This window comes from Oryzias latipes, chromosome 9 (genome assembly GCF_002234675.1).
Source record: "Oryzias latipes chromosome 9, ASM223467v1".
In the NCBI taxonomy this organism is placed as follows: Eukaryota; Metazoa; Chordata; class Actinopteri; order Beloniformes; family Adrianichthyidae; genus Oryzias; species Oryzias latipes.
The window spans coordinates 3,468,294-3,492,482 of NC_019867.2; the positions used below are offsets into that span (position 1 = coordinate 3,468,294).

The 24,189-nt window shown below is 45.0% G+C and overlaps 1 protein-coding gene across 4 annotated transcripts in view; it reads right to left on the reverse strand.

Moving 5' to 3' along the window:
• Positions 1–977: 977 nt before the first annotated feature.
• The window catches only part of taok3 (TAO kinase 3), a 56,580-nt gene continuing 33,368 nt past the window's right edge, over positions 978–24,189 (reverse strand). For all 4 annotated transcript variants that reach the window (XM_023958222.1, XM_023958221.1, XM_023958224.1 and 1 more), the window contains 17 exons: positions 23,453–23,554; positions 23,201–23,246; positions 21,275–21,371; positions 20,702–20,815; positions 19,532–19,623; positions 19,356–19,449; positions 17,402–17,483; positions 11,918–12,085; positions 10,685–10,882; positions 9,987–10,124; positions 4,833–5,069; positions 4,514–4,642; positions 3,892–4,095; positions 3,388–3,627; positions 3,093–3,305; positions 2,797–2,979; positions 978–2,017 (listed from right to left, as the gene is read on the reverse strand). In XM_023958222.1, coding sequence (XP_023813990.1) covers positions 1,856–2,017; positions 2,797–2,979; positions 3,093–3,305; positions 3,388–3,627; positions 3,892–4,095; positions 4,514–4,642; positions 4,833–5,069; positions 9,987–10,124; positions 10,685–10,882; positions 11,918–12,085; positions 17,402–17,483; positions 19,356–19,449; positions 19,532–19,623; positions 20,702–20,815; positions 21,275–21,371; positions 23,201–23,246; positions 23,453–23,554 — 2,499 coding nt within the window. In that variant the 3' untranslated portion in view covers positions 978–1,855. The remainder of the gene's footprint in view (positions 2,018–2,796; positions 2,980–3,092; positions 3,306–3,387; positions 3,628–3,891; positions 4,096–4,513; positions 4,643–4,832; positions 5,070–9,986; positions 10,125–10,684; positions 10,883–11,917; positions 12,086–17,401; positions 17,484–19,355; positions 19,450–19,531; positions 19,624–20,701; positions 20,816–21,274; positions 21,372–23,200; positions 23,247–23,452; positions 23,555–24,189) is intronic.

The window sequence follows — 24,189 nt, forward strand, 5'->3', positions numbered from 1 at the left end:
GTTATCTCTTTAAGAAGATTATTCTGCCCTGCAGGACGGCAAAAACCAGATCTTTCTAACTGCACCTTTGGACAAAAAAACTCACCAAAATCTGACCCCCACCTTGTTCATTTTGGGGGCCCAAAGTAAAAAAAATAAAAAAGAGGGACATCAAAGCGAGAGAAACCATACAAAAGAATTAATGTGGCCAAAACGTCTTATGGGGCCGAAAGAAATTATATTAAAAAACCACTAATGCAGGGATATCCAAAGCAAGTTTTGAAATTATGGGATGGCCACATGACCTATGGCTTGGCAGCCCTTTGTGGTAAAGTGTGAAATTTGGTGATTTTCGCATTTATATAGGAAAAGAGAACTTTAGTTTGAGTGATGTGACATGCCATAAGCACGTTTTGTTGACCTTTGACCCCTGGAAGAGGCTGCCATCTTAAATTAAAAATTTAGGCCTACCTACAAATTAAACTCTTTTTGGATCCATTACTTCCTAACCCAAAGCCTCATGGGGGGGAACCAACCCATTGAAATTAAAGGTAGATTTTTAGCAGCGTTAGCGTGGCGATGTCGCAGAAGTGGCGTTCATTAATTGCTTTCACTCCCCCCCCCCTGATTATTGTGAAAAATGAGTACACGAATCAAAGCAATATACAAGACGATATGACTATATTAGAAATGTGGGCGTGGCTAACAAAAAACAACTCGGTTGCCAAGGAAATTCAAAAGTTTACTTTTGCCAATTCTTTTAAAAATGACATCTAGCTGTTCGTCATCCTCAGGCGACTAAAAAATAAAATGGTTGCTATGGAGATAAAACCAACAGAGAAGCCGCCACTTTGAAAAGAAGGGCTGGCAGAAGGGGAGAGTGAGGGGTAGTTAGTGGCCACTGGGCCAGCTTGCGGCTTTAATTTTTTATGGGTTTAATGTTTATTTCTTGGAAAATGTAATGCTATAAACCTGAAAACTGACTGGAAGGACTCGGGTTCTGTGTGATGAGCACTTTATTTACAAATATAATTAAAAGTTCTGACAGATTCATGCTTTCTTGGAACCTGGAAACAAAAAAAAAAAAATAAAGTGCATGCATTAATAAAGCATCATACTGCTCTAGTTTAGAAAAAGATCCACAGCCCGAGAGCTGTGAAAAGCAAAAAAAACAAAGAAATTTTTCATGAATAAATGACTCCACGTCAAATTTTCTATCCGAGGAGGAAAAGGGGGGCGAAAAAGCGTCATTAAAAATTGTTTTTTTGATTTGAGTGACAGTTAAGATATGAAAATAAGTAAAAGCTCTCCATAAATCCATCTATACAGAAAATACAAGCCCTCCAGCCCCCCCCCCCCCACATGAAGCCCTTTGTGCTCGCTGGGTTGGATTTTCACATTGGAGGTCAGTGCAGAGAAATCAGGACAAGTACCATGACTCAGCAATCCTCGTACCTGTATGTACACCTGATATTTTTGTCTCAAAAGTATCAAATTCACCCTAAAAAAAACCCTCAAGAATAAAAACCGAAACGTTTAGCAGAACAATCGATTTGACTTCATCTCTTTCCGATTTTTCTCAACTTATTTTGACCCCCCAGCCCCCCCCCACTTGGGTCGAACACGTCGCACACGAATCAAACACTGACTATGTAAATCGTCTTTAAAAATCATGACAACAAACATGAAGTTATTCGGCATTTTTCGTCACATCGCGACGAGGCTGGAAGAGAGAACGGGAGGCGCCGTCAGGTCCGGCTGGAGTCGGACCTTCAGTGTGTGAGGGGCGGGGGGTTTCAGCAGCACTAAACATCTGCGCCGTCAGGTCGGGTCCTGGGAGGAAAGGGGTGGGTTCCGTCAGGAGGCGCGCGCCTCCTCATCTGTACTCGTCCTTGGGAAAGTCCAGGATGCCCAGGTTGCTGAAGCCCAGCCGCATGCTCTCCATGTCGAAGCTGTCGATCTCGCGCTCCTGGCGCTCCAGCAGGTGTTTGATGCGGTCGGTCCGCTCCTTCTGAAGGGAACCCAGCTCCTCTTCGATCTGTGGAGGAGCACACACAGGAGCGGGAGGTTCAGAGCCTCTTCACGTGTGTTGTGTTGACACACAGGTGCACACAAAGAGCCGCCTGACGCAGTACGACAACGCAGCCGCCTACTGAGCAGGCACAGAAAACAAGCCCTCCAGGAACCGGACCCGGAGAACAATGGTGCTTCTGAAAACATGACATCATCCTGGTGCCGCCGCGGCAGCTCCAAGCGCTGCCAGGAGGGGGCGACAAACGCCTGCAAAGCTGCACAGAACCCAGCAGAACCGGATGGGGGGTGGGGGGGCTACTTCTTTGTTGTCTCCTCCACAGGTCCGTTTGTTCAGACCTCAGGTCGCTCTCATAAAAAAAAAATAGATTCAAAAACTAACAAACGACGCCTGTAGTCAAGTCAGGAACGCCAATCATTCTAAAAGTGAGGGAGGGGAGGGAGACGGCGGCGTGCAGCCGTGCCGTCCGTCTTCATCCCCACCTGTGGTGAAGGAAATCTGTGTCTTTCTGTCACCTTTCACACGGCCTGTGGACATCGCCGTGCTTCCAGATTTGAATTTGATTCTGAAAACCTGCTGCTGCGTATTTGTCAAGTGATGATTAAAGTGATAATTTGCTAAAATGACCCCCCCCCCCCCCCATGTGTGTTAAAGTACCACATTTTGAAGACAAACGTGAGCCTCAAAGGTCAAATAAAGATGAGCAATTAAAAGAAAAGCAAAGGATTCTGGAAATGATGCGTTTTCCTGAAGATCCTGTGTGTGTGTGGGGGGGGGGGGGGTACCTTTTGTTCCAGGTGAGCGCGGCGCAGCGACACCTTCTGCTCCAGCTTCTGCTGCTCGCGCTCGTGCTGCGCCTCGGTCTGCATCTTGATCTTGCTCTGGTAGGCGTTGAGCAGCTCCATCTCCTGCTGCAGCTGCAGCCGCAGGGCCTGACACTCGGCTTCCTGGGCTTCGTCCAGACGCAGCTGACGCGGCCAAGCGGCGACGCAGCGGGATGACAAGAGAGGGACAGAAATGAGGTGTCAAAGCCGTGAGGCGTTTCTTTTTGCAACCGATTGGCGGGCGTGTCTGCACTCACAGCCTGCGAGGCCATCATCTCGTTGATGCTCTGCTCGTACTGCTCGGCCAGGATGGCCAGCTTGCGCGTCTGCTCGTCCTTCAGGGCCTTCAGCACCGTCTTGTGCTCCGCCTTGGGGGTGACTTCCATCTGGTGGTGGCGCAGAGCCTTGTACTGTTTGGTCTGCACCTTACACGTGTCCTGGAACTGCTTCTTTATCTGCAGCTCCAACACCTGGAGGACGGCGCAGAAACAAAAGGCGCAGGTAAAAACGGGGAGCGGCTCCGCACAACCGAGCGGACGTCCGGAGACGCACCTTCAGGTTCTTGGGCTGCTGCCGCAGCTCCAGCACGTGTTTGCGGTGGAGCTCGCGCTCTCGCCGGTTGTTGTACTCGATCTGGTTCTCCAGCTCCGTCTGGTGCTGCAGGCGGATGAGGTCCATGCGCAGCTTCTGCAGGTTCTTCAGCTGCCGCTGCTCCAGCTCCTGCGTGGACTCGTCGTGGCGGATCAGCATGGCGTGCTCCATCTCTTTCTGGGTCTTCTTCTTGTTCAGTTCCTAGAGCAACAAGCCATTAAAACTCACATTTTTCTCGTCAGCAGAATGTTTTTCATGTTTCCACAAGAAGGTTCCAGATCCTCTAAAACTTCCAGATTTTCAGCTTTCCAGATTAAGACATTGTTAGCGTGATTCGCTCCTCGCTAAGCTCCTCACAGAACAATGGCGGCAATGATCACGGCACTTTGGCGGGGCTAAAGCTCTTTGGACCTTCTCCTGCCAACGTCACAAACAACCAACAAGCGTCTGAAGATGCTCTCGTACCTCTCGGATCTGCTCCTGCTCCACGTCGTGCCTCCTGATCATGACTTTGCGCTTGAAGGCGCGGCAGTTGCGGTCGTAGAAAACCCTCTGCTGGCTCAGCAGGTGGGCCTCCTCCTCGGCCTGGGAGTGCTGCATGTTCTCCTTGTGCTTGGACAGGCGCTCCTGCTTCTCCTTCTTGGGCGTGCTGTGGTCCTCGTTCATCTCCTGAGCGACAGAGAAGCAGAGCTTTCACCGACGGAAGAACTGGAAAACGACCTTTCACTTCCATCACCAGAACTTCTGGTTCCAGATGTGGCAGCTGGGGTTCCTCTGTTTTCACCAAACATGAGCCTAATCTGTGGCCTCTGTGGATTATAATCTGTCGCAGGCCTGTGTTAGAGGGGACTATCTCCGCCTGCCAGCTGGAGCTTCTTTCTTCTGCTCTGACCTGATTTGGGCCATTTGTGTTGAAACTGAAACCACAACCCCCCCCCCCCCCCCAGGCCACGTTCTTTCTGGAGATTGTGGAGGCCACAAATCCTCCGTTTGGATTAACGGCTCAGCGGAGGCTTGGGGGTGTTCACGTGTGTGTGTGTGAGGGGGGGGCTGACTCAGCACCTCGCACGGAGGAGAACCAACAAACCTCCTTAATCTTCTCCTTGCAGAGTTTGTATTGCTTCTTCTGGTTGTCCAGGAAGGTGGTCAGCTCCTTCTTCTGCTGCGCCACGATCTGCTGCTGGAACTTCTTCTCATCCGTGAGCGCCGTCTTCATCTGGAGGACGGATTCAGAGACGTGACTCAAACACAAGCATCAGATTTGTAAATGAATCTTCTCTAACATCTGCACACGCTCTGCTCTACCTCTCCTCTACATCAAACATCTCTGAGGCTCTGGTCCATGTAATCCTTCTACGCTCGGTTTTTCCAAAGCGGACCTCGGCAGGCGCCGCCGCCGCTCTCACCTCTTTGTCAGTCAGCGCCGCGTGGCGTTTGGCCAGCTTCTCCAGCTCGATGTAGGCGTTGTTGGCCTGCGTCTCCACCTCCTTTTGCAGCTTCAGCCGGTGCTCGTCCATCTCAGCCTTCAGCTTGTTCTCCAGGGCGATGAGCTGCTTCTGGTGCTGCCGCCGCATGCGCTTGTAGCCCGACATCTGCTCCCGCAGCTCGCTTTCCTGCTCATGCTCGTGGATTTGTTTGGTGACCTGCGGAGCACAGAGGAAATCTGAGGAGGTTTGTTTCAGAAGGCGCTCGGCCGACCTCCTCAAATCTAGAACCTGAAAGGAAACTAGAGGAGGTAAAGGAAAGGAAGAGGGTTGCTGATGGGCTCACAGGACAGCATCCATTGTGATGAACTTGACCGATCATCAGCAGGCTGACGGGCGGCGACAAACCTGAGGACAGAAGGGGTTCTCGGCGTCCAGATAGTACTCGCTCCGCATCTTCTCATAACTTCCTCCTGAAATCCTCAGGCCAAACATGATGGCGACTTTAGCCAAGCGCACCAGCATCCAGGGACCGTGTTCAGCATCCTCTGCCCAGCAGAACCCCGCCTGAACTCCGATGCCCCCCTGAGACCCCCTCCCTCCCAGAGGACACCCCCTTCCTTTGGCCCTCCCCGAGGCAGACGTGTGAACTGTGAATGAGGCAGGCCCGCTCCGCCGCCAACAAGAGCACAGTGCGGCTCTTTAGGAGGGCTAACGCTTAGCGGCGGACAGCAGGTGGGTCACATGAATACCTCATTGAGGAGTGAGAGAAGTTGGGAGGGGGGTCGGCGAGGAGCAGGCCAAGAGATGAGGGGAGGAGGGGGGGGGGGGGAGAAACTGCGTTTTGGAAGAGACTTAAACGGAGAAAAGAAACAGTTAGGAGGGAAAATGAAAACTGGGGGGGGGGCTGAAATAGGTATACGCTGACCCCCCCCCCCCATCCCATCTCCTTAATCTGCATTGAATCAATACCGCTACTGCAACAGCGTTGCTCGCATCTCTGCCCCCCTGCATGCCGCCACAAAGGGCCGAGTCACAACATGTGACGGCCTCTTTGACACACGCTGGGGAGGGGGTCATATTCAGGAGGGGGGGGGGGGCATGCAGGCTAAAGGTGAAGCAGACCAGTGGGAACCGAGCTGCTGAACCGCTCTTTTGTCTGACCCGCGCTTAAAGCGGGTTTGTTCTGAGCAGAACCCGAAGCGGAGGAGAACCGGGGCGAGGCGGGTCCTCCGGGACCGCGAAGAGAGAGAGAGAGGAGACGTCGACGGTACCGGCTTCAGACCCGAACAGACGTGTCACGGGGCTGAAAGGCCCGGCCTCGGTTTACGCTTCGGCCCAGTTTCCTCAAATTCAACAACCAGAACGCGGATGGAACTCGGTGGACTGAGGTCGTCCAGCAGATTTTCACGCCATTAAAAAAAACAATTCAAATCTTTTACAACCTCTTCCCCTCAAGTTAACTAGTTAAAAAACCCACTCTGGTAATAATAATACTAATACATTTTATTTAGAATGCACTTTACATTTTGAGGACAAATCTCAAAGCACTGGTGGTGTTTTTAACGTGTTTTTAACGTGTTATCGTGGCCTTTTTCTGATGATGGAGGACATTTATAACGAAAATGAAGCTTAAAATTGCATTTTTGTTTATTTCTTTATCCAAATCGCTGTGAATCAGAAGCAGACGAGAAAATGCCGTTTAGAAAAAATTGTGTTTGTGACGTTGAAAATCTGCTGGGGGGGCCACAAGCTCCCTGCTCTGCTCCATTCTGATGCGTCCACATTCTAAATAGATCCATGAACGTCTTTGTTTTCCTGGTCTGAGCTGGAATCTGGACCTAAACTGTAGGCTGGGTAGCTCTTATATTGCTCTCTAATTTTATTGCACTACTAATGTTAAGTTGGGGGTGTGAGGGTTTGTAAGCTAGCGTGTAAACAGAGAGCTCTCAGCAATGGTGAGGGGAAGGGGGGCGGGATTAATCTGCGCCCCAAAATCAGTGGCCAATTTTTTAACTGTGTTTAATTTCTTTGTAGAAACCATGTGGTAAAACCTCGGCCCCCACCCGCCGGATCGTGGGCCACTTGGTACCGAACTGCAGACTGAAAAAATAAATTAAAAAATGCATACGCTAACTTCAATTTTTTTCATTTATTTTCGTTTCTGATCCTAAAGGAAGTTTTATTTTGGAAATCTACCAGCTTCTGTTCACTGCATCCGTCTGTCTTGACAGGTCACATGACTTTAGGCAGCTGCTCGCCTCGGACCGCTTAGTTAGTAGCTCAACGCTTAAAAGCGAACCAAAACCAAACAATAAAATGCATTTGGAAAGTTGGAATGTTTCACACACGCAGATAAAAAAAAGACACGGTGGAGTCATGTTTATTATTAGATTTAGAAAATACCAATTTTCTGATAGTAGTGGCATCCTATTTTGCTTTATTTATCAGTCACATCTTAAAATTCGGATGCGGCTGAAGTTAGCGTCTGATTGTTAGCATCCACTTTGAAGGGAAAATCTTAACGGCAAAGTTTAAGCGTAAACCAGACCAAACCTTTTACAGAGAATGAAGATTCAATCCAACAAAGTTGCTGATTTGTGGAGAGTTGTAAAAAGGACATTTGTGAATTTTCCTACAGCAAAGGAGAATTAGGCTGTCATCTGTTAAGAATCTTTAGCAATCTTTTTGATGATCTGAGATCTATTATTTACAAATCAATAACAACTTCTACATATAAACAACTTTGATTCATTGAAAAAAAATATCTACCAATGTTTTCAGATGTAAAGAAAATTCTTGTAGTAGCATTTTAATTTGAAAAATAGGTTTTTCAGAAACGTAAAGATTTTAAGCTTCGGCCCCGTTTGGACCGGTCCGTGAAAATATTGGCCTGAAAACGGTAGGAGACCACGGTTAATCAAACAAGAAGACCCCTGGAAGCGTTTTGAAAATACTTTAAAAGATGATCAGAGTGGGACTTTAAAGGCATTTTAATGTAAGACAAAGAAAAAAGAAAAGTATTGTAATAATTACTCATTTTTCAGACAGATCCAACAGTTTTTTTAATTCCTTTTTTCTTTTCTTCCATCTATTTTTTTAAATATGCATATTTTTAATCAACCTAATTTACTTTTATGTAAAACTAGAATCATTTTGATGATTTAACTATATGACTATCAAATGTAGGATTTTTTTCTTCTTGTTCCTTTTCTCCTCACATCCGCCTCACCTGACACCTCTGTTAGCCCCCCCCCCCTTCCAGCATTGTGTCGTTTCTGTTTTTTTTTTTTTTTTCTGTCGCTCCTCGTGTTTTTGAGAGCTCCATCAATCGCCCCCCCTCCCCTCCGTCTCTCTTTGTCTACCTGCTTCCAGACTTGGAGGACGTTTTCTCTCTCTCTCGGCAGAAAGAGATGATGTCATCTCTCTGGGCGCCAGCGACCAGGACGGGTGCCTTCACCCAGCATGCATTGCAGTAGCGGAGGGGTGGCATTTTAATGAAACGGAGGAGCAGCAACAGTTGTGATGGATTTAGGGATTTCGTTTTTAGACTAAAAGATGTTTTTTTTCTTGATCAAATGAAAATGTTTTCTTGCGAACGTCAGACTTTAGCCTTCTTTATGGGATGTGAGATCCCAGTGAGACGAACAAAAGACAAACTTCAATGCCCCCCTAGAGAGAAAAAACCCCCCAAACAATTTGGAGTATTTTTGCACTTTACAGGCGTGAAGGTCGTCCTGACGCGGCTGACCGCCGCAGCTCAGGTTCAGGCCGGAGACGCCTGATCTTTAAAGACGTGACTCGACGCCAGCAGGCGGGTCACGGGCGGGTAAGCTCGCACACACTCGCTCGGAACACAACAACTACTTTCTGGTTACTGGAGCCGGTTTCCATGACAACAGACATGAAGGGAGAGAGCGTGGAGGAGACAAACTCCACCCCTTTCGGCTCAGAGTCACAGCTGAGGCTGATGAGGAGTCAGATACAGGAGCAAGAATCCATGATGGGGGGTGGTGGTGGTGGTGGGGGAGTAATGAAAAAAAAACCTACTGAAAGAAAACAAAGGGAATGAGGTGAGGAGCAGGAGAGGAGGAGGAGGAGGAGGAAGAAAAAAGTAGAAAACGGCTCAGGGACAAAGGAGTTGGAGGTGACGATGAAGAAAAACTGGAAAGATGAAAGCGGCGGGGGGGTGAATGGCAACTTTGACGTCCCTCTTTAAAACTAAATACGTACAAATGTAAATAAAGCCACAGAAAAACGGCGATACTGATAAAAATGATAAAATAAAGAGTGATTTATTTTAAAAAAGGGAACAGTTATGGTTTTTTCTTTTAATTTTTTCTACATCTGTAGATCCTTTTTGAACAGTTTTTGATCTAAAATGCGAGGATCAGATTTTTCCTCTGAAAGTGGAGAGCTGCAGTTACTTTTATGACTTTTTGGATTCTATCAATTCATTTTTTCCTGACAACAATTTTTGTCTGAGACGCTCTTTCTTATTGCTTTTGGTTTTTACACACGCACACTTTGATGAAAATGGTGTTTTTTGTTCTTGTGGCCTTTCGCTCACGATGGAGGACATATTTAAAAAATACTTCATCTCAAAATTGCACTCTATTTATTTATTTACATTGACTTTTCATTGAAGGTGGCTGCTGAAACCCGCCTTGCTGTGGGTGGTGTGAACGTAGCTTTAAAGTTTCCTTTTTGTTTCTCCTTTTTCTGAATTTGAAAACATTTGATTTTCAAAGTTTCCCATTGAACACTCCAGATTTTTTCAGATAAACTGATATTTTTTCATGCTAACGAAAATAGAACCCAGATCAATCATTTCACACGATCAATTTTCCATCTTTATGTTTCTTTTGCCACATTTCTGACTTTCCTTTATATCTTTATTAAGCTTTTTCATATCTGCATTATTACTTCAGTCCTTCCTATTCTCTCAGAGTCTTTGTCCTTTTTCTGCAGCGTCAGACATTTCTCTTCAAGGATTTAGCTTGTGCTAGTGGAAACCCGGTTCCGGTCTCGCCTCTCAAAGCCACAGTTTACCACCCGTGAAGCTCTTTAAGCGAACACAAAACATTTCTCGGAATCAGACAGTCAAAACAAAAGCAGCTTTTGATCAAATCTCACCAGAGAGGCTGACTTTATGGTGGCGAAACGGCCCTGGTTTTTGTAGTTTTGGGCCTGGCTGCTGCGTTCGGAGGAGGCCGACCTGGGCTCGGGCCGCTGGTCTCTGTGGATCCCGTCATCCCAGTTGTACTGATGGTCCTGAGTCCAAAACAAAACATCCGTCAGAGTTTTTCTCTGGGATCAGAACCAGCGTGGAGGTGAGGATCCGCCGGAACAGTCAGAATTCTGGGGAAGATTGTTGCTTCATAGAATGTGTGAATAACAAGATGAAAAAGTCATGGATGTAAAGAACGGAATGATTTGTGGAGTGGGGGGGGGGCGTTTTCTGCTGGATCCTGAACTTGGAGCAGCAGAGTGTCTGCAGCCTCATTCACAAACAGAAACCACTGACAGCAGGATGGGTCAGGATGCGCCCCCCATCAGTTGTGAACGATCTGAGCGTCGGACGGGTCGCTCTGCGTGCGTGACAGCAGGGAAGGGGGCGTGGCCTGTCAACATGCATGCCTTTGTTTCCTGAAGTGTGAACGATGTCAGGGATGAAGCTGAAAAAGTGTGGAGGGTTTCCGTGGTTTCAGCTGGAGGAAGAGGATGACTTAGCCTGTAATCGATTCGTTAGACCTGTGTGCATAAACCGCAGGGAACCTGCAAAGCATTCAGGTTCTTTGTGGTGCCGGCCTGACTTTTTTAGGGTGCTTCACCTTCTTGGCGTGCGAGGACGCGTCCAGGTTGCCACTGTAGTCCTGCGGGTGCATCATGGCCATGTCGGAGCAGTTGTCCTCCAGCACCTCCTGCATGCTGTTGACGCTGCTGCTCTGGCTGCCGGTGCTGACCGACGTGCTGGGGATGGAGTGGTTGCTGCCCAGGCTGTTCATCTTACAGCTAGCCGCCTCACTGTCCTGAAAGGCAAGAGAGTCGTCAGCTATGCTGATGATTTAAAAAAAAAAAAAAAAAAAAGGGTCCCCAACGCCAACTTCAGCCTCGTCTGACTGGATGATGGATATTTTAAATATATTAATAAACATTAATGCACCGTTTGAACAGCTTTATTAGCAGCGTCCTCATTAGACTGCTGGTTGCTAAATATGGGAAAAACTGTGGAAGGAATCAATATTTGGAGTAAAGACTCCTGGTTTTTTGTCCGGTAAAAAATGTCTTATTTTGAAGTCAAAGGTTCTTCTTCTGTTTCCTTACTGATTCTTTTCTCCCAAAAGACATTTTCCAAATATGTTTTTTTCATTTTTATTTTTTTGTGTTAATTTTCTTAGTTTAGGGGTTTCTATTCAGTGGTCGATGCAGGACGGTGGCCCTGAGCGATACTGGATATCGTCCAATCAGCGTTGTCCCATCGCACCTACCTTTAACTGGTTTCTGATTGGTTTCGTTTTTTTAACATTTCACTGTTTACTGAAATGTTCCCAGAACATTTCATTTTGCTTTTTGAAAAAAATGTTTTCTGAAATGATTTTAATATTTTTTTTTATGTCTGTTTCTAAAATTTTGTTTTGTTTTCTAAAATTTAATGCTACTCTTTTTATTTTTTATCTTTTTATTGTCGTTCTTGTATCGGGTGATTTGTTGATTTGCACTTCAGGGCCACCGTAGTGCAGCCACAGCGGCCGGATTTTAAACATGTGGTCGAGCGACTGGACATGCATCAAGAATGAGTCAGATGGGGGGGAGAATCCACTGGTTTTTCAAAATAAAACTTATAAATTAAACTGAAAAAATGGAGGCCCCTTTCTTTTTTCTGCAGAACGGTACCGACTGTCCACTGTCTTAGGATACACATTTAAAAATAAAAGTGAAAAAAAGTTGATTCAAAGTAGATTGGTTGCATTTAAATGTAGATTTACAGGTATAATATGAAGGATTTGTTGAAGTTTTGTTTCTTTTGATATCAATAGTTTGACAACACCCGGAGTCAAACCCACCTCTTCCTCCTCCTGGCTTTCTCCCATCAGCCCGTTGTGCTTCTCCTGGTACAGAATCTTCTTCATCTTGCGGTACTGCAGGTTGTCCAGTTCGCGCACCGCATCCTTGGTCCTCTGGATGAGGTCCAGGAGGATGCGCGGCGAGCGATCCCGACGCACAAAGTCATGCTGGAAAGGCAAACAAAGGAACTTGGTACTTAAAAATTCCTTTTCCATCTTTTCATATTGAAAAAAAAACTATATAAAAATGAAGTGTTTTTTACGCCTTTAAAGAAATTCACATTGCTGTCACAGAAATCTCATGTTTAACTTCTCTTAGGACCAAAGTGACACCACCGCTAGAGGGCGCTGTAGGTTTCCTAACAAGTCAAGTTCTCCTGATCTGCTGCACTCTGATCCCATAAAAATTGATTCTCACAAGGACTTCAAATCCTTTTGTTTGGTTCTAGTCTGGATTGGTTTTAGGGGCAACAAGTTAAGGACAATTATACAATTATACAATAAAAAACAACAAGGCAGGTGAATCTATGAAGCAATTCGCTGATAACTCAAGGTTTTAGTCAATTTGCAAACAAGAAAAACTTTTTTGTGAAAAATGGATCAAATATGACAAAGAAATAATAGTTTTCAACACAAATGTATGCTAATCTTTTCATACAACTACTGTAAGGCGAGCACGTTGTGGCAGGTTGTGTGTGATTTACACTCCGGAAGACGGAGTGGATTTTTCTTCCTCCCACCTGGGCCCCCATACAGCTTCACACCTCCTCTGAGTCACTCTCATTCATAAAATATTGAGGCTTAAATGGCTAAACTGTACGAAGCAGAAGAGGCCGCATTAAAAAAGGATCCCTTCTATTTTGGGCCCCCCTCCCTCGCTGCGCGTAGACCCCCCCCCCCCCCCCCCCCCCCCCCCCCCCCCCCCCCCCCCCCCCCCACGTCTCTTCAGGAGATGGATGCTGGTGGAACGCGCAAGTCAGGACTCGGGGGACTGACATCACACCCCCGAAATAGAAATAAGAGTGACTCGTCTCCACATCGGAGCGCTGCGATTCGCTGAGATGTGTGAGGCTTTTCCAACTTCAAGGAGCATTTTTCCTTTGACAGGAAGTAAGAAAACACTTTTCATTTGATGTAGACTTTGGGTTTTTTAGCTTCGAAAAACAACAAATTTGGATAAGTAAGCGCTCAAAAGCAGCTCTGATGCTCAATGACAGTAAATATTAGACAAAGCTGCCGTCAATCTATGCAGAAATGGCATTTTGCTGTGCGCATTTGCATTAAAAAATGTTTAAAAGATGCTTTTTCTGAAAAGTTGAGTATCTTTACAAATTTTGCAACAAAAGTGAGTTTTTTTTCTATATCCTCAGAGGGTTTTTTTTCTTTGCAGGGTGTTTACAGAAGTTTAATTTAAGGTTTTCAAGACCTTTTTAGGAGCATTTCAAAATGAAATTTAAGACAAACGGTTGTAGTTGTCCATTTCTTGCCCTACACTTACGTTTGGACCACCTTTATCCTCTTTATCCCCACACAAGAAATCCCCTTTTTCCATGAATTTGCACATTCCCGTTGTCCCGCGCCGACAGGCGTCAGCTAATTAGCTAGCTGAGGTGAAACAATTTACAACCAGTTCCAAGACCATTTGACACGGCGCATCCTGGGAGTGTTTTGTCCTCAGTGACAGGAAGTCACATCGCGTAGACGAGAAAGATATGTAAGACCCGTTTAAGACTAATTATTCATTTTAAAGGCTTTATTTTGGCTAGATTAAATTTGACACCTTTTAGGACTTTTGAAGTTTCTGCAGCCACCCCGTTTTGGTTTTGATTAGTCTTCTGGGTCAAGATCTCTAGCCTGCTGCAGACTGCAAATCCACCCTGTTCAGGGTGTTTTTTTGTGTTTTTTTTTTATAAGAAAGTATCAAATGGGAATCATTTTAGCTTCTTTAAGACCAATTCCGATCATCTTTGGATTGTTGATTCAACTTGTGTTGTAGTAGAACATTAAAACATTTGGCCTCTGAGTTGTGGGCAGAGTTCTTAAAACACAAACCCCCCCTGGACCCTGGAATCTAGGGTCTCCTTTGGAAAATGCAGCGGCTCTGCTTGCTGTGCAAAAACCCAGAGAACAGGTTTGCCTCAAAGTTGCGAGAAAAGGTCACCAGCTGCAATATTTTGTATATAATTAATGAAAATCCCGAAGGCGCACGGGAAGACAAAGCGTTTAAGTTGAAGCTGGAACACAAACGGCTAAAGGCCCGAAGATCGGCGACCTGATTTCTGCATTTAAGAGCTCGGAGGGCGTTGAGCCGACGCATTGGGTCACAGGAAGAGACCTTCACGTCTGAGAAGAAGAAAAAGAGGAGTACTAATCACAAACCGATCCCCCTCCTCCCTCATCTTTGCTGTAAAGCAGCTCTTCGACACTGATCTAAAGTCTGTTTGGTACTTATCCCACTAATGGTTTTTGTTTTCTGCTGGTATTTGGGTCAGAAGAGCGACTTCCCATCCATCCATCCATCCATCGCTGGACGCCATCTCCTCATGCGCCTGCCTCCTAACCTTTCCCGCCTGAGCCTCAGTGACGTGACGCAGGTGTCAAAAGTCCTGCTCACGCGCCGCACTGTTGCACTAAAACTCTTAGCGGCTCAACGGGATTACCTGCTGCTCACACAAACAAAAAGATCAACCCGCAGACGGGCTGCATGTCTGCGGTAGAACTTTAGACCGCAGCTTACAGATGAGTTCATGTAAACTAAGACTTTGGGTAAACGCTTCCATCAGATGTTGGAAGAGATTCAGACCCTTCGTCACTTAGAAAAACTCCAAACATTTGTTTAGACACCCTGTTCCAAACTATATTGTTTTTTTTTTTTTTTTTTTAGTCAGACTCATGACTCAAACTCGTTTTGAGCCTCAAGGCTCTTTGGATCGCCGACATCACACTCAAGCACCTGTGCTAATTGGTTTGCCAGGTAAGTCCAAGTGAATGAAAAACTACTGAAGGAGCGTTCAACATTATTAAGCAAACCAACGTGTTTAGACACGAATTAGCCTTTCTGCGTCTAAGAAGCGTGAAATAGGAATGAGAACTTTAGATATTTCAGGAAAACGTGAGCGTAATCGTCGCACTATTTGTGCCTGATTCAGAGCAGACAGGAATTCATGCGGATGAAGGCAGAATGGGGAACCGTTTCTGCCAGGAAAATGCATCAGGCTTAGACAGCGGCTGCTAAAATACAATTACAGAGCAGCAAACGGACATTTGAAGCTACCGGTGCCTTTGGAGTCGTCCCTGGACGTGTGGGATCCTACAGAGGTTTGCAGGTATGCGTTCCACCCAGCCACCCCTAAACAAGCTTTTCAAACAGTCTTGTTCACTGATAAGTGCTGTGTAGTCCTGGATGGAGCAGATGGATGTCCCACCATGTCTGTGGCTGTGAGGTCAGCAAGGAGGTGGCAGAGTCATGATTTGGGCAGGAATCATGGGGAAAGACCTGGTCAACCCTTTAAGGGTGTGAAAATGACCTCTGAAAAGGATGTGGAGTTTCTGACTTTCTTCCTGGTACAAGAAGAAAAACCAGATTCGTATCAAAATCATTTTGATGCACGCACCATCTCACCTACTGAAAGGAACACCTCTGCTATTGTTATTGAAAACACACTGATAAAAATCATGTTTTGGGTGTTTTGAAGAATTTGAACATGTTATTGTGGCATTTTTCTGGTGATGGAGAACATTTAAAATAAAAAATTAAGCTCAAAACTGCACTTCTGAGTATTTTTTTATTCAAATTGATGTGAATCAGGAGCAGAAAGCTTGTAGCTTTGACGTAGGTGCTGCAATTCGTTCACCACCAACTCCCTGCTCCATTCCGATGCATTCACTTGCAGACAGTTAGATCTATGTACTTGCTCACTAAAGTTCATAGGGTCTGTATTATTAACCGACTTCTTGGTTCTTTTGTTAACAGACACGGTTGTGCTTTTTATTTTTACATACCTAAGATGTTTTGAAGGACGTCTTCCGTCGAAACATGTTAGGCATGTGAAAGGACACAACCGCGTAGGACAACAAAAGAACCAAGAAATCAGTTTGATCTCTTTGCTGTCGAGTTCAGACTAAGATTGACCAATTTCACTTAAGACTGTCTGCGATACCTGTGACAAACATATGAGTGGAGCTTACGCTTTTAAAGCTTGACATGATTGTTCTCAGCGTTTCATGTTTTATATTTGATTTATAGTTATATACAAGCTTTTTATATAAATATATATATAAAAAATACATTTGTGGTTAATTATTGGTGCAGACAAAACAAGGTAGGCGGTACATCAGATATTTTTCTTGTATTTTAATATCCTCAACATTCCAAATAACTAAACTTATGGTGAATTTAAAATGATTTGATATCTTTATGGACTATAGCTGAAGTCATAGCTACATTAGAACGTAGTAAAAATGTTGTCTTTTTATTTTTACTTTATTTCTTATATAGCGCCTTTCTTCCTACAAGGACAAAGCGCTTTACAGTCACAGACCCATTCACCCAGTCACACACACATTCATACACTGGTATGTAACGTATCTTGTATTCTGAATGCAGTAATATCATCCTTGTCAAAATCCTGGGACGAGGAAACAGCATTGCCGCCCCCCCCTCCCATCGTGCCTTCATAAGTATAGCTTAAATGGCGCAACAGTGTAAAATTCCAGTCGCGGATGATTTCATCAGCTTGTGTCACGTTTTGCAGCGATTGTGGTGATTCCCTTAAGAAACGGCCTGAGCGATTAGAGATCAGTGTGAATCAACATGTTTCAGATTCGATTAAATATGACCTCCAAACTCAACAAATGACCATTTTCACATCTGGAATCTGTCCAAACTCTGTTATGCATAACAGCTCGGAAAAGTGCATTTTCAGTTTTTTGTTTCAAAAGAATATACTGTCATCGTGGAGAGGCTTAGTTGATAATATTTCATTTATAACAGTTTTTTAAAATCTTAAAAACTATGCTGCATCATTTTATTGACCATTTTAAAAAAATCCTAGAAACATATGCATTGCATAATAATTTGGAATATTTTCTCTTATCCCGGCTTCACCTATTATTGCCTTGTGATTGTACACAGCCTTCTTGCTAAAAATAAATAAATAAGGAAAATTCCTTTTTGAATTACAACTTCAAAGCTGCAAATGTCTTGCGCAGAAAAATCCTCTGTTGTCTAATCCCAGGAGCGTGGCGAGTGGCAAACGCACCGGCGGCGTGCAGACGTAAAAGAGCGGTGACGCGATGGAACGACGACAACAACAGAGCCGGAGCTGCTCCCAGCGGGGCGCCCGCTTCCTGTGCTTAAACAGAAACGGCGCATCGGGGAGCCGTGGGCGGCCGGGAGTGACTCATCCCCGCGGCTCCGGGACGTGGCCAGAAAGGAAGTGAGGTCACACATCTGGACGGATTAAACAGAGGAAGCCCACTCACTCGCAGCAGCTCCCCTGACGAGGGTCTGTCCTGAGGAATTTTTAGTAGGCAATAGTCAACGAAGCTCCGGAAGATGTCGGACCTGGACAGAGAGGACAGAGGGAAGCGGGTCAGTGATCCTGCCCCCCCGACAAAACTCTAAAGACAAAGAGAACCATGAAGCAAAGACAGCAGCAAAGACAGCGGCAAAGCCCCCCCCTCCAGATGCCGTCGGTTACAGATTTATGTTTACAGAGGAGTAATCCAGAGCTGCCTGTGTTTAGCGAGTCACTTAACCAGATAACACAGGAGCCTGACGGATTGAGGCTGTTTGGATTATGTCAATACTCCCCGCCGCGTGGCACGCCGTTTGTTTGACGCCGTTTAGGGTTCCAAGAAGATTGATGAGCAGAAATATCGCATCCATGTAATGGCCCCGCCCAGCCAGCAGCGGTTTTCCAACAGGTGTTCAAGCACTCACAGGTGACCAAGCGATCTTTTCCACATCTTGGAAGTAACCACGGTTTCAAAAGATCCCGTTTCCATCAGCCTCTTAGACTTGACACAGAACCAAACATCTGCTCCAGACCAGCTGTTCATCACGGCGAGCCGTGTTCACGCCTGCAGACGTCTTGTTCGGTTTTCTCGCTGCTGGTAGAGCTCTGGATCCAGCAGAGGTTCCAGCTCCAGGGTGGTCTCTCATGCAGACTGAAGCCTCAGATTTATCCCGTTTCAGGCCTCAGTTTACCTCAAAACTTCTCAATTCTCCTGCGGTTAAAAGTTTACATAATTTAAAATTCTCCTGTCTATTATACTGGGAGCACACATATAAGATGGGTGTAACGATTAATTGACTTTATTGATGAATTGACTTATATTCCTATGGTCCAACCAGGCGGTAATCAATCAACCTAAACCATTATAAAATTTAATTTCAAAATAATATAAACTGATTGTATCAATATTTGGTAGTTAGAATTTGCTATAACCAAAAAAAAAAGACTAAGTACCATCACAGCGGACAACACACGAGATGCAGCAAAAACTAATCAACCATCATTCCAGTCCAACGTGTGTAAACACTTTGAATTCAGCAAAGTCATGTGACCATCCAGAGTGCTAGAATGTTCCCTTTGGATTCTTTGGATGCTGAAAAACAACAGTGGGCTGAACTTTAGGAAACTAGAATGTGAATAGATTAAACATTCATTCTTGTTTACTTGTTTGTTTGGACACATTTTTAAGTTACACTTAATATACCTGCAAGAAAAACAAGGAATATGAATCATTGTTGAAATGAATCCTTGCAGCCCAAGAGGCACGTTTATGTTTTAAATTCCTCTGATCGAGTAACTTTCCATAAAGTTGGTTAAAGTTTTTGTTTATTGTACAAAGGTTTCGTCTCGGTGACGCAAAAACTTTAAACCCGGTTACAGTTTGTCCGTCCGTCTCACAACCTTCAGTTAGTTTTCACGTCTGGTCCGTCCCCCTCTCCCCTCTGGCTTCCGGAGGAGTGGTTTGTCCTGCCATCTCTGTGTCATCAACATCTAAAACCAATCAGCCCCCAGGCCCTCTCCTTCCTCACCCAGTCCTTGTAAAATGCATGTTTTGTGTCATAAAGGATTTTATGTTTTTGTACTTTTGTCGTCCATGGCAAGAAGAATTCCAGTGTTATCTGTGGACTTCACATCGCTTACGCACCCAACCCTAAATATGCCATAACATTTTTGTTCTGAAGGTGCAGCTGAAGTTTTTTATTTAGAAACCATTTCTGGTTTAGCTCGAATGCCTTTATGACCATTTGTTACCAGCAGCAGCCCAGTGAGAAACAACGACAATATAAAAGCGTTCAAATGATCATTTCCCCGCCTCATTTCATGGATTCTTTGCACGATTTTAAGTCCGTTTTCATTGTTGGCCTAAAAAAAACGGGAGCCGTTCAAAGGGAAACGGCAGCAGCGCGTCTGGAACTCACCACTCGTTGGACTGCAGCGTGGGGGAGTCGTTCTGTGCGATGTGGTATAAGGCACTCATTGCATTCATGTTGAACAGCGGCGGCTTACGCTCCGCTGAAAAGACATAGGGCGGAGTCAGACGGGGGCTTTTTCCACCTACAGCTGACTTGCACTAAAAACGCTGACGTTTGCTCACCCAGTTCAATACAGGTGATCCCCAGCGACCAGATGTCCACTTTCCCCTCGTACTGACCCTCGTCCATGGCTAAAATCACTTCAGGGGCCATCCTGAAAGCAGAGGAAACACAGAATGAGATGAAAAACCTATTTCCTTTAATAAACTTGAAATAAAACAATTCCAAATCCAAAAATGGTTTAATTTTCTTGCTCCTCCCACGTTGTCACTCAAAGATCAGCCTCAGTCTTAATGTTAGATGCAGGGAATCAAGAAAAGTCAAGCCAACTAAGAAATGAAAGAACTAAAAAGGAGCCATCGTGGTGCCATCTAAAGATATTCAAGTACAGACGAGAAACACGCTGAAAATGTCAAGTTTCAGTTTGAACTGGTGGCTAAGTCCCTTCTGTGGTCTTTGGACTCAACAGCAGGTTGAGTAAACTAATCGGATCAATCGTCGAACTGTTTTCTGTGAGAAAGAGGAACTGTGGGGAAGATGAGTTTCCCTGAGTTTGTCGCATCATCAACAAGTCATGCTCGGTTTTATTAAAAGCAAGACGATTGTCACTGAGGTTAATACAACCGTTTATTACATAATGGGACGGGCAGTTCCTTTCAACCAATGACAATAAAAGTTTTGAAGACCTGCACTTTGTTTTCTAATGGTTTATATTTAACAAACTAAGCTCAAAACTCCATTTCTGAGTATTTCTTGATCAAATCAGAAGCAAGTGAAAAAATGTTGGAAGAAGACCGGATTTATAATGTAGAAAATATGTCGGGTAAGCTCCCTGCTCTTAGCTCTCAGCATCAGGGAGGGGAAAACGTCCCACCCACAACTCAAAGGCTCAGAGACTATGTCCTACAAAATCCTAGACACTTTAGTTTTTTTGGTTTTGGCCAAAAATGGTATAATTATAATTAAGAGACCACTGGGGAAACATCAAAAGATGACCGGAGTGGGACTTTAAAGTTTTCATCTGTCAACATGAAAGGTAAATACTTTATGAAAACACTTGTTCCTCCATTGAAAAGCTTCTAAGAGGGTTTTCCTCCCACAGAAACTCGATCTTGAAACGTTTAACTCGTCTAGAGTCCTAACAACGATCAGGTTCTCAGAAAACCTTTCAACTTCCTCTTAAAGCCTCGTTGCTCGTTTCCCAACAGGTGTGCGGTGTTGTGTTCACTGACCAGTACGGCGTTCCGACAAAGGAGTTGGCAGGTGAGGCAATGGAGGCGGAGCCAAAGTCAGCCAGCTTGACCAGGCCCAGCTCAGTCAGCAGGATGTTGCCAGCTTTCACATCTCTGTGTAGAAAGAGGGGAGCGAGGGGGCGGAGCTTGTGAGGATAAGAGAATAAGAGAATAAGACATGGAGTAGGTCTGAAAGGAATCGGGACTGTTGACAACCAGAAAAGAAGATTTTATTTTTACTAAAAATGTTTTAATGAGTCAAAATTTCTGAGTTTAGTCAAACTGGCACCTTTTTTTTAGGGATTTGCACATATCAATAAACTTTGATTAAAATAAATGAAAAAAATAATGCAAGTAGGTGTTATGTAAAAAAATCCTCTCTGACTTCCCAAACTGATAACAAAACCTGTGCTGTGGCTTCGTGTTTTGACCTACCGCTCGTAAACGCTCCACAGACTTTCAGTTCCTTTAAAGATCACAGTTTTTACTGCTGTTATGACTTGATCTCTAACCTCGCCTCTTTTTTTATAGCCTATCTTATCTGTGAGTTGCCAAGGAAAATATGCGACTTACCTGTGAATCATGTTATGGGAATGTAAGTAGGCCAGTCCTAACAAGGCACCGTGGGTAATGGCAGCAATTTCCATTTCTTGGAGTGGTTTCTTGTGAACTTAAATGAGAAATATATAGAAAAAAGAAAAATACTCAGCAGTCCTCTGTGTTTTTATTAGTAACAATAAAAGTAATGGGCATTAAAATAAAAATAAAAAAATCCTAGATTATTCATTAAGCAGCTAAGAGGTTTACACCAAAAAACAGCTTCAGAAATTCACCATACAGAGTGTGTCGGGGTCAAAAGGTCATGACAGAATCAAGGACAAAATGTCCAACAGCCGGCGGTGGTCAGGAAATGCCGCACGGCTGGAGGGCGAACAGACAAACTTTACCAGCTCAAACTAAATCTAAAAACGAAAATACCACAGGTTATGCAACTAATAAACATTTATGGATTCCTCTGGCTTGTGGTGTCTTGGTCTAATCATAGCCCTGAAGGCGTCTTCCTCCAGCTGAGGAGAACGAGAATCCAGTAAAACTGCAGTTTGTCAAAAGTGAAACCCAAGAAATAAACTGAAAAGGTTCATGGATGAAAGATGTACTGTAATTAAAAATATATACTTCAACTTCATAAACTTTGATTCTAAACTGCACAGGATTGAATGAGCTTTATTGTCCTGTTCAGACGACAGAACTCCAGGCTGAATGAGAACATCCAGGAAGTCTGATTGTAATCTGGTCTCAAGGATTCTTTAGATTACACATCAACAGTTTTTTAAACCTAAAAAGACAAAGAAAACCAGCCTGGTGGACAAGCTTGAGCGGTGAAGCCTCCACCGTTGCAGCTTTGAACATTTCCAGCCCTCAGAGATTCAGAAAGTTTGCGGAAGCTTTAGCAAAACTTGTGTCTGTAGGCCAAAAATGGGCAAACCTGTATGGGGCAATCAGGTCACAGACCGCTCAGTGAGTCCGCAGAGTGAAAATGTTCATGCACATATTTTTGCCTACAGGCATGAAGCGGGCGACAGGTCGTAGCAAACCTGTTTAGAACGATAAGGTGCAGGTGGGTTGTGCAGATTTTTCCTATTTTCAAACATCCCAAATCCTGCAGACTGCAGATGGGGCCTGTTAATAATGTTTACGTGATGATTCTGCCCTTCTGGCAGAGTGTAGTTTATGTCGGCCTCCTACAGCTGATCTAAGGGGATTTCCGTATCACCTGTACACCTTGGAAGTACGGCATTTGCTCACGATCAGTAGGGGGGCCAGTGCTCGCTCCCCTGCTAGTTTACAGCCACCTGACATCACCGGTGCAACAAAACGGGGGAGCAATATCTGAGCTATCCAGCTGTACAGTTTAGAGTCAGATTCCGGCTCAGACGAGGAAAACAAAGATGTGCTTGGATCCACTTGTCTGCAAGTGGATGCATCAGAATGGAAAGGAGTGGAGCAGAGAGTACAATGTATCAGAAATGCAATTTTAAGCCATTGCTTCCAATGATGGAAGGGTCGCGGGTTTGATCTCCGCTCCACACCAGTCAACTGTTGCTTTGTCCTTGGGCTAGACACTTTACCCTCCCTGCCTCCAGCGTGGGTACACTGGTGCATGAACGTCCCGGTGACGGTCAGAGGCGCTTAATGGGAGCCCCGCCTCTGTCCGTCTGCCCCAAAGCAGCTGTGGCTACATCAGTAGTTTACCATCACCAAGTATGGATGAGGAGCGAATGAATAATGGAGATACATTGTAAGGCCTTTGAGCGTCTGGAAAAGCGCAGATAAATCCAATCCATTATTATTGTTATCATCATCAGAAAAATTCTACAAAAACATGTTAAAAATACAATTTTCATTGGCGTGGGTCTTTAAGATGTGACCACAACCCTCTACAGGCCCAGACAACCCAAAAACCTGCAGCGCTGTAATACAATAAGTGAACACACTCACCTTCTAGTAGATCAGATGCAGAGCCCAGGCAGTACTCCATCACCAGCTGAAACAACAGCAAAGTTTCTGATGCATTATGAAACATGTCAAGCACTTCCGGTCACCTGACGGCAGCATGGGGGGTATGTGTGGGTCGGCGACGAGTTCTCAGTGGAGAGCAAAGTCAGAAACAAAAAAACCGAACGCAGAGAAGAATCGTTGGACTTAAAAGAAGGTGTGGAGCAGCAGAGACACGCGGGAGAACCCACTCACCCAGGCGGTGTTGTCCTTCAGGTAGCAGCCTTTGTACTCGATGGTGTTGGGGTGTCGCAGCTGCCCCAAAAACTTGACCTCCTTGATGATGTCCTGCCACTTCTGCAGAAAACGAGTTTGGACAGAATGAAATACTGTCTCTTGTGGCGGGTCCGTGCTGCCGCCTGCACCCACGGGGTCAACTTCATGGACATTTACAGAGACATCTTCTGTGAGAAGCAGGTCCCGTGATTTCATCAAAAACGATCCCCCGATGCGTTACTGTGACGTTTACAGCCTAATATGAGAAAAGGTTTTTAGAGAAGAAAAAAAAAAGCCAAAATCTGCTGACTCGGCAGAGCGACTCACTATCTTAGCAGAAATATCTTCTAACAAGTGTTGCTCTTCAGAAAGAAGGATTTCACCCAAGTTCTTCCAGAAACTGAATTCCTTTTTCCATCAATTATAACAATCTGAAGATGCAAAGCAGCACCATACTATCACACTACCACCACCATGTTTGACTGTGTGAAGAGTCTAGATGTTTGAGGGTGCCCTCCTTCCAGAAAGTTCCATCAGAACATTAGTCCAGGAGTTTTGTAGATAATCCAGATGTTTTTCTGTGTTCTTGTTGCTCAGCTCAGGAGTAAACCTCGAGGAAAAATCCCGAGTCGGAGTCCCTGAGGCAGTTCAACGCTGCCTGCAGGTCCTGCGACAGCGCCGATGCCAAACTGTAGCAGTCTGCTGTTCCTTTGGAT